Genomic DNA, 11,186 nt, shown 5'->3' with positions numbered 1-11,186 from the left:
AAATATTTTGTTTTGCGAAAAATCGCTGCTATGTAATTCCTCAAGTTCTTTGTTTATAACAATCTTATCGACATTCGGATCAACTGTTACCCAAAAAATTCGTATTCTACGGGTCAAAATACATAAAAAAAACTTGGGTAAGTCCATCTGAATTAAGGAGGCCGTTGTACCCCCCCTGGCGACAGGACTAAAAAGCTTACAGCATCAAAAATAAACGAGTTACACTGAAAAAAAAAGTTTGCCCCTTTTTTTTTGTAAAAAAATCGTGAAAACCTCCCTCTATTTAGCACCCTAAATAAAATTAATCGTTTGGCTTTACCATCTATTTTAACTGTATGTATATTGTTTATTAGATCTGTAAGTTTGATTGGTTTAAAGTGCTTATTTTTGAAAACATTTGATTTTATAATAAAAAAATTTTCTAAAATTTTTTGAAAAATTTTATTTTTTCAAAATAACTTAAAAAGTATTAGTGATAAGGTGGGGTGGCGATTGGGCTATGCTGGTCTATTACGCAATCTAATTTAAAGCGGACTGTATGGAAATAATAACAAAAAAATTCTTACCTTATTTTAACTGGTAGGTCGAGAAGTCTTCAGTTATTAGTAAGGTGAAGGAAGGAGGGAGAAAGGGTTAATTTATTTTTTACTATAACTGAAACCGGCGTTTTTTGGCGACACTTGATAACTACAGGAAACGACTTAACAATTCAATTTGTTCTTACTTACTGACGACCACGACTAGTTAGTACTAACGAAAGGTAATTAAAGAGAAAACAAAAAATTTAGTACAATATCTGGGCAAGAAAATAGGCCAGGTACTTCGAATGAAATAAATTTAATGAGGCCAAAACATCCTGCCCCCCCGAGTTTATTTTTAAAATAAACGAAAAATCAACGAAAACTAATTTAATTTTAATATGCTAAGTCTGCACATGAACCCATCACCCTAAACTAAAATTTTAACTATCAAATAAAATAAAAAAATCCTCTCCAGTTTATTGACTGGGTAGAGGACACAGTTTAACGACTGGGCGCATGTAACTACCGTGCTTGGTTCGCACTTTTACGATTCGAACAATCCCATCTTTTCCAGGATACAAAGTCTCTATGACTGCCAGAGGCCACTGTAAAGGTGGGATAGTTTCATTTTTTATTATAACTACCATTCCCTCTTTGGGAGGGTTCGAGTTAGTGTTCCATTTTAAACGAGACTGCATAGAAGACAAATATTCTGAATGCCATCTTTTCCAATAATGTTGAACAATGCAATCTAATAATTTATATCTTTTCAAAGTACTCATATTTTTATCAAGATCAATATCCATCGAGGGTAATGACACTAAAGGTTCTGTACATAAAAAATGCGATGGAGTCAGCGCGACTGGATTTTCAGGGTCGTTACTTTGAACACAAAGAGGACGCGAATTCAAAAGACACTCGATTTGTGTCAGAACAGTTAAAAATTCTTCGTAAGTAAGGATTTGATTCCCCACAACTCTATTTAAATGAAGTTTTACACTTTTTATATTGCTTTCCCAAATACCACCGAAGTGACTGCCATAAGGTACGTTCATTTTCCAAGAAATTTTGGTATTATTAAGTTCCTGTTGGAATGCATCTTTATAAGTTTTTGAAGTAGTTAATTGATATATTTCATCGAGGACTCTCTTGGCACCCACAAAATTTGTGCCATTATCTGAATATAAAACCTTACAATTTCCACGACGAGATAAAAATCTTTTGAAAGTGGCTAAGAAACAATCTGTAGAGAGCGAGGAGGCTAATTCAAGATGTATGGCTTTCGTACTTAGACAAACAAACAAACATACGTAAGCCTTTTGAGTTTTTACGCCACGATATTTTCCTATAGTAATGGAAAACGCACCAGTATAATCTACACCAGTGTGTAAAAAGGCTTTTGCCTGATTGACTCTTACGGCGGGTAAGTCAGCCATCATAGGATAGGTAGGTTTAGGATTAAGACGAAAACAACGATTACATCTCCAAATTCTATTTCTGATGGCCTGACGACTAGATAGTATCCAATAATTTGTTCTCAGAAGATTTTGCAACAAATACGCTCCAGCATGTAAATGCAATTTATGGAAATAATCTATTAACAAAATGGTTAAAGGATCGGCTTTGGGCAACAAAATCGGATGTTTTTGTTCAAAACTACATTGGGAGTTGGACAAACGTCCACCTACTCTAATTATTCCATTTTCAATAAATGGATTCAAACGACGTATGGAAGATTTTACAACGAGATTTTGAGAAAGGGCTTTATATTCTTCAGAAAAATGCTTTTGCTGGACAGCTCGAATTAATTCAATTTCTGCAATTTTTAAATCAAATAGAGATATCCGTTTATTTAAAGACAATTTTCTAAGAAATCTCAATACGTATACTGTGGAATTTAAAAGTTTCGACCAACTGGAAAAATATTCAATAAGAGTATACAGCGGAGAAATTACACGAGTGACATTACCAAAGAAGGTTTGTGATCTATATTCAGAATCACAAATCATAATTTCCTGTCCGTTGACAGACTGAATAGGCCAATATTCTGGCTCCAACAGTAACCAATTTGGACCAGTAAACCATGTGGAATGGTTGACTAACGAAGAAGGAAACAAACCTCGAGAGGCGCAATCAACAACATTTTCCTTTCCAGGAACAAAAAACCAATACTCTGACGGAACCATCTTATGAATTGTAACAACTCTATTTTGAACAAATATTTTGAGATTTTTCTCTGAGGACTTTATCCAATTTAATACAATCATGGAATCACTTAAGGCAAAAATTTTATCAATATTATGTCTAGGAGAATAAGTTTCAATAGCATGTGAAAGAAGCTTTGAGAGAAGAAGCGCTCCACAAAGCTCTAATCGAGGAAGAGTTATTTTAGACATTGGAGATACTTTAGATTGAGAGTACAGTAAAGTAACTTTAACTTGACCTGTACAATTAACAACCCTGGAATAAACAATGGCTGCGTATCCAGCAGCACTTGCGTCTGAAAATCCTACAAAAGACAACGACGAATTAGGTGTAACTGCTATATGGCGTGGAATTTGTATTTTGTATAGGACATGAAATTCATTTTGAAACTTTTCCCATGCTATTTCGATTTCTTTTGGTACGGTACTATCCCAATCTACCTTTAGAGTCCAAAGTTTCTTTATCCAAATTTTAAGCAAGAGGGTTATAGGAGATAGGAATCCCAAGGGATCAAACATACGAGCAACAAGTGAGAGCATGTTTCTTTTTGTACAACGGGTCGATGAGGGTATTTCTAACCCAAAACTAAAATTGTCACATTTTTCTTCCCATTGCAATCCTAACACTTTGGAGACTGACTTATCAAATTGTTTGGTTTTGACCAATTGAAGGGGTTCGGGGATTGTCGATAGTAGATCGTTCGAGTTCGACATCCATTTGGTTAATTTAAAACCACCTTTTTGAAACAAATTCACTGAGTGTGTGTAACTATAGCTTCAGAAACATTTGGAAAACTGCTAATAAAATCGTCTACATACATATCTCTTAAAATTGGGATGATAGCATCAGGAAAACTTTTAGATTCGTCATTACATAATTGTTTTATTACCCTGAGACTAAGATATGGTGAGGCTTTTACTCCAAAAGTTAAAGTATTTAATTGGAAAATAGAAATAGGATCATTGGTATCAAATCTCCACAAAACTCTTTGAAACGAACAATGAGATTCAACCACTTTAACCTGCCTATACATTTGTTTCAAATCAGCGACAATTGCGATTGGAAAAAGACGAAAATTCAACAATATTGTGGTAGGATTATTTTGTAATTTTGGACCTTTATAAAGAATTTCATTTAATGACGGTCCTTTACTAGTTTTCATAGAGGCATCAAAGACTATTCTACAAGGAGTGGAAGGGCTATCTGATTTAAAAACACAATGATGGGGAATATAATACGACAACGAATCAATGGTTTGAATGGGAACTAAACTCATGTGCTTTTGGTCTAAATAGTCTTGAAAGATATCACAGTAAAGTTTTCTAAGTTCTGGGTTTGGTGCTAGGCGATTTTCTAAGGACAACAATCTATTTTTAGCAAGAACAAAAGAATCACCCAGTACATTAGGATCATTTTGGAACGGCAATGAAACTGCGTATCTACCATCTGCATCTCTACATACATTTTCTAAAAATAAATTTTCACAAATTTCATCTTCTGATGAACTATTAGTAACAGTGGGCAAATCCTCTAATTCATACATTCTTTCGACCAAGGAATCTAAATTCAACAAAGGGTTACAGACGAAAGACAAATATGTGTGGATTTTTTCAAAATTTGGTGCAGCTGAGCCCATGACTACATAACCTAAACTAGTCTCAATAGCTGATAGAGAATCTTCGCATGACACTCTATTACAACCAATGATATTTGAAAAGACAGATAAGCCTAAAATACCATCTATCTTGCCAGGAAAAAAGAAATTCGGGTCAGCTAATTTCAAGTGTTCTATACTGTTAATACAGTCTTTGTCAACTGGTTGATCTGGCAACTTATTAGAGATTGTGTCTATAAGCAACACTTCTATAGGATATTGTATTTTTTTATCAAAATGGGAAAAGATAACAATGTTGGTTTTACCTACTATCGGGGTGGTTGATCCTCCTATACCAGAAACTGTCAAATTTAATTTCGAATAACTTAGGCCTAATTTTCGGGAACAATCAAAAGTAAGAAAATTAGCAGAAGAACCACTATCTAACAAAAATCTAACCTTGTGAGCACTACCCCATTTATCAACAACTTTAACCATTATTGTCCCAAACAGACTAACAGAACTCGATTCTGATTCATTTGGGATATTTTTAGAATGGCGGACATGTAAACTAGAAGGATTATCAGAAGAACCAGAGGTAGGCTCAGTACTAGTGGAGGGAAATGGAACATTCTCATTAGGCCGAGTAGTATTTGGCTTATGCAACTTGGAATGGTGCCTAGCTTTGCACACAACACAAGAAAATTTTGACGGACAATTGGATACTCGATGCTTTGAAGAAAAACAATTTAAACATAAATTATTTTCCTTCACTAATTTAAATCTGGATTCAAATGGTAGCCCTAAAAAGTGCTTACAGTCTTTAATTAAATGTGGGCCTTTTTTACAAACAACACAATCTATGGAGGAATACGTATTCTGTTCTTGCAAATGAAACGATTTGTTCGGTTTTTGAAACGAAAAATTATTTTTGGAATTCCTTGATCTATCATTTTTAATAAGAGATTTACTACGTTGGCGTAAAAATTTCAATAAATCATCATAAGCGGGTAAATCATTATTATTTCTTATTAAATCAAATGAATCTATGGTATCTTGTGGTAATTTTAACATAGCTAAATAAGTTAAAATATGATCATCTAAATTATCGAGATTTAATCGTTTTAGTGCAGAAACATTAGTATCAAACTTTTCCAAAAATATTTCCAAATATGATGGATTATTAGATTGCAAACCGCGAAAATTAACAATTCGATCCATATAGAGATTAAACAAATATTTTTTATCATTATATCTTTCAACAAGCATATTCCAAATAATGTCATAATTATTAGGAATGGGTTCTATTGAGCTACAGCTTTTCAAGGCTTTCCCGGAAATACAACTCAACAAATACTGTAGCTTATCGGACTTGGGATATTCTATTTTGTTATGAACAAATTGTTTGAAATTTTCATAGAAAACAGGCCACAGAGATATATCTTCACCATCAAACTTAACTAATTCAAATTTGGGCATTTTAATAGTAGAATTATTAGTACTATTGGGATTATTACTCAAAACAGCAGGTTTATTTATTAATAATGAAGCTAAATATTCAATATTGGAGTAGAGATCATAAAATGCATCTAAATGCGTATGGTATGCAACGCCAGCATCTGGCTCCATCTCTTGTTTTAATATAACGATATCTTGAACAATTTCCTCATATTCTGATAGAGTTTTTTCGAAAGTACTATATCTAACTGCAAAGTTACGCATTTTTGAGGCATTTTCTGGATCTTTTTCTAAGGCCGACCCGGCATCGTAACATAATTGAGCCCTACGAAAGATAGTTTCACGTTTAGAGCATAATCGCTCCAATTTTAGTTCGTTTTGACTTTTAGGCATGTTTAATAATAAATATTGAAATTCTTTCAAAAAATTATCAATGATGAAGAAATAAAATGGAACAAAACCCAAAATATGTCAAGAATAGTAGTTAGGTGTATATATTTTTTCAACAATTACTAAAATTTTATTAAACTAAATCCAAACAAATTATTTTTAGGTTTGCAAAATATCCAAATCAAATATATTTACTTAATCAAAATCGATTTCACTAAGTGATGGGTTCAGAAGCAAAAACACGAATTCAATGTTCCAACTATAGTCGACCGAAGAACAAGGTTTTTCGATACACGACAAAAAAAGGGTACACTACGATTTAATTAGATTTTAACACGACAAATATACTATACCGATTACAATTATAATTTTAAATAAATTTATCCAATGCGAAAAATACGATAGATCAGATCTTGAACCGGCAAAGCAACAACGAAATTGATTCAAGACGATCCGGCTAGAAGGCCAAACTTATGGGGTGGCGATTGGGCTATGCTGGTCTATTACGCAATCGAATTTAAAGCGGACTGTATGGAAATAATAACAAAAAAATTCTTACCTTATTTTAACTGGTAGGTCGAGAAGTATTCAGTTATTAGTAAGGTGAAGGAAGGAGGGAGAAAGGGTTAATTTATTTTTTACTATAACTGAAACCGGCGTTTTTTGGCGACACTTGATAACTACAGGAAACGACTTAACAATTCAATTTGTTCTTACTTACTGACGACCACGACTAGTTAGTACTAACGAAAGGTAATTAAAGAGAAAACAAAAAATTTAGTACAATATCTGGGCAAGAAAATAGGCCAGGTACTTCGAATGAAATAAATTTAATGAGGCCAAAACATAAGGAAAATCTTAAAGAGTAAAAAAATGTAGGTTTTACTATTATAAATATGCTAGTTTCATTTTGTTTCTCCGTAAGACAAAAATTGGTTAAGATATAGCTGTTAAAAATTTGCATACACTCGTGATTAGTGACCCATTCAAGCTTTCTCAATTATAACCCTTTCAAAAATAAACACTTTAAACCGGTGAGACTGATAGATCATATAAAAAATAGATAGGTAAGTAAATTGTTTGTAAAGCGGTAGCGATTAATTTCGTTTGGGGAGCTAAACACGGCGAGATTTTCATGATTTTTTACAAAAAAAAGAGGGCCAACTTTATTTTGAGCGTAACTCGCTTATTTTTAATGCTAAAACTTTTGTTAACAATTAGAACAAAGCTTTTTATAAACACTTTAAAAAAGTTTAAATGGGTTTTTCCTGAAAAGTGCGTAATTTTTCGGTGATTTCACCTTAAAATATTCGATTTGGAATTAGATGAATAAGAACGTATTTTTCATGAGCTACAACTTTGTTTTTATTTGATTGATAGACTTTACTGATACACCATTTTTTTGGGTTTTTTATAAGCTACACTTTTGCTAAGCATATTTTTTTCGATAAAATATTTACTATTTGAGTTATTTGCGAAAAACCGTCTGAAAACGTAGTTTTTTTGTCGAAAAATCAACATTTTTAATGGCAAATAACTCGAAAAGTACTGAGTTACGTAAAAATCTCTATAGAACAAAAGTTGCTTAAAATCAGTCAATTTATCCATTTCCGGTCTTATCTTGAACGTATGTTTTTTCACCCCCGAGAAGCGGTGACTGTTACTCCCCAAGTAAAAGCAACCAACGGCACAATTTCAACTTTGAAATGGAGGGTAATTAGAACCTAAATCCAAATTTTCATGCAATTCGGAGTTGCCCCTGAAAATTACACGGTATCGCCGAATTTCCCGTTCATTTACTGGGCTAATAGACGGACGGATAAATCTATGGTCACACTATTGCGTAGGCCTAGTTTGTCTCTAGTATCTACTCGACATAATAACAAGCCACATCAAAATGGCGAACATGGGCAGAAGCGTTTCGGATAATTATTGAGTTCTGACGATTCTAGAAAGAAAAATAGTAAAGTTGACTTGACATTTGATGACAGTGACCGTGAGCCTGACTATGTATAATCTAGAAGTGACTCAAGTAATGAAAATTTAGCGATATGTAATTTTTTCCTAAATTTGGCTTGTCACGTTATATTATTGCATTTGTTTGTATGATATTGAACAAGGTCCGTCAATAAAAAGGACAAAACCAAACACACCCGTCAACAATTCCAACAAGTTGATGGAGACAAAGAAATAAACACTGTTTAACACCTATAGGGTTGAAACCACCCCGAACTCAGTCAATAATAGAAAATTCTGAATCTACATATATCTTTGGGTATTTACTATTAATGGAATAATGTAATAAGAGACATTTTTTAAATAAAGGCGGTTTTTCTCGAGTTTCAAGTAATTTGATTAATACTGTTGTCAACTATAGTCCCATAGGGCATGATGCATCGAATTATCTAAACTAAAACAATAAAAGTTGTTATTGGATTTTTTAATATTATTTTTAACATTCAAAGTCAAATACATTTCTCACTTTTACCTTTTTGAGGCTTTTCATTCAATTTCAAAGCCCTTCAATTTCTGCCAATTAAAGTCGAGTGGACGCACATAATTAACAATTAAAAAACAACTGATTATATTGAAATAAACGCCGATTACTCAAAAAAAGTTAAAATAGAATATTTAAACTTCAACTTAAACACTAGGTAACCTAAAAAGCAATAATTTACATTTAGTTTTCAAGCCTTGAAAATCCGTATTTCCGCATTTTTCAGATTTTAAATTGCTTATAACTACAAAACTGTTAACTACTGAGAAAAATGACAAGAAAGCTTTTGTATTGAGAATTACCCAGAAAATCTAAAAAAAAAATATTTTTCGGAGGCAAATAGGAGATTTTTGAAAAAGAGCGCGCCGCACCGGCAAAAAATCGGATGAACACGCATTATTAACAATTAAAACACAACGAAACGATCTCTCTTCAGAATTTTGAAGATGAATTTTTAAATGTAAATTTAAGCATATGGCAACCTCAAAAATACTAATTTACACGAGTTTTTAAGCCTCGGAAGTGCGTATTTTAGCATTTTTCAGATTTTAAATCGCCAATAACTCGAAAACTGTTAACTTTTGAGAAAAATGTTAAAATACCTTTCTTGTTTAGAATGACCCCAATAAATCTTAAAACATATTTTCCAGAGCCAAAAGGGGTGATCTTTTGTATTTGTTTAAAAAAATTGTTTAAACAATTTCTGCCCAAAAATTTTGCCCGGCACCCTTCAGATTTGTTTAAAGGGGGCATTATTTAATAGGAATCCGCAAAAAAACCGAATCAGAACGGGAAATTTTTTCAGACGGGAGCGGTCTCACCACATGGACTATATTGATTTTTCTTAATATTAGAGACCTAATAATATTATTAAGACCTAATCGTGCGTAGATAATTTTTATAAAAAAATTGGACTTAAAATTTCTTCTTCTTATTGCGTCGTCTCCTTTCGAAGGTTGGCGATCCAAATGGCAATTGTAGCTTTGGAAACTGCTGCACGAAAAATTTCTGCGGATGATCGGTCAAACCATCTTCTCAGATCTTTCAGCCACGAGTTCTGACGTCTTCCTACTGATATTTTGCTCTGTACTTCACCTTCCAATATGATTTGAAGGAGTTCATATCTTTCCCCTCTCAACACATGGCCCAAGTATTTTAATTTATTTTGTATTTTGAGGTAAAACTGAGGTAGATGTACAAGGAAATAGTACATTGACACTGATCACATCATCTACAAGGCAAGGACCTTAGAAACCAGCTCAACCTGTTGCATCCACTGTTGCATCCACTGTTGCATATAAGTCTCCTCCATATTCTTCCACAACAACCAAATGTAAGAAAGAAGAATGGATGATGGAAGAAATTCTAGAGTTGATGAATGAAAGAAGAAAAAACAAAACCATCAATAAGGCCCGCTATAAACAGCTTCAAAACCAAATAAGAAGGGAGGCTAAAGAAACCTACTTCTCTGAAAAATATAAAGAATTAGAAGAATTGCAACACAGATATGACAACTTCAACCTACATAAAAAAGGCAAAGAGCTAGCCGGAATAGGAGATAGAAGAACCTCAAATATATTGCTCGACAAAAATGGAAATATTATAATGGACAGAGAACGAAAACAACGACGATGGAAAGAGTACATCGAGGAACTATTTCATGACCAGATAGAAGCTAGTACATCCGTAGATAGCCAAACCGGAGATGTGGGCCCAGAGATAACCAAATCAGAGGTTAGTCAGGCAATAGACTATGAAAACCAATAAATCTGCTGGTCCAGATGAATTACTTAGCGAGCTGATAAAGTTGGTCAACGAGAAAAACCTGGACATAATAATAGAACTGTTCAACGCTACCTATACTACGGGAATCATCCCTAGAGAATTGTTGACATTAGAATTTGTGTGTTTGCCAAATAAAGTGAATGAAAAGAATGCAGTGACTACCGAACCATAAGCTTAATGTCACATACCTTGAAAATTCTGCTGAAAATTATCCACGCCAGAATACACTCTAAACTGGAACTGGATATTAGTGACACTCAATATGGGTTCCGCAATAGTATGGGTACCAGAGAGGCATTATTCTCCTTCAACGTGCTGACACAGAGATGTTTGGATGTTAACCGTCCTCTTTACGTCTGTTTTATAGACTACAATAAAGCGTTTGATAAAATAAAACATGATCGACTCATGGAAATTCTGAAAACTAAAAACCTAGATGAAAGAGATTTAAGACTAATAACACACTTCTATTACAATCAGCGAGCAATAGTAAGAATGAAAAAAGAAACATCTGAAGAAATGGAAATAAAGAAAGGAGTCAGGCAAGCCTGCATACTATTACCTCTATTATTTAACACTTATTCTGAAGAGGTAACGCGAGAAACTCTGGAAGATAAAACAGTCGGCATAAGAGTAAATGAAGTCTTAGTTAAAAACATCAGATATGCAGATGATACAGTAATAATAGCCGATAGTTAAAAAGACCTGCAAAGACTCGTGAGTAAAATAGTAAGGT

General features: G+C 33.4%; 1 protein-coding gene across 1 annotated transcript; it reads right to left on the bottom strand.

Annotated features, from left to right (window-relative positions):
- Nucleotides 1-2,418: 2,418 nt before the first annotated feature.
- LOC126891641 (uncharacterized) lies at nucleotides 2,419-6,171 on the bottom strand. The gene is made up of 3 exons (XM_050660868.1): nucleotides 5,769-6,171; nucleotides 2,491-3,462; nucleotides 2,419-2,435 (listed from the first exon to the last, which is right to left on the bottom strand). The coding sequence occupies exons 1-3, from the start codon at nucleotides 6,169-6,171 to the stop codon at nucleotides 2,419-2,421; spliced, it is 1,392 nt and encodes a 463-aa protein (XP_050516825.1).
- Nucleotides 6,172-11,186: the final 5,015 nt, after the last annotated feature.

The sequence above is a fragment of the Diabrotica virgifera genome, chromosome 1, assembly GCF_917563875.1.
Source record: "Diabrotica virgifera virgifera chromosome 1, PGI_DIABVI_V3a".
Taxonomy (NCBI): Eukaryota; Metazoa; Arthropoda; class Insecta; order Coleoptera; family Chrysomelidae; genus Diabrotica; species Diabrotica virgifera.
Note: the sequence above shows the minus strand (reverse complement) of the source record. Positions and strands in the feature narration are given on the sequence as shown.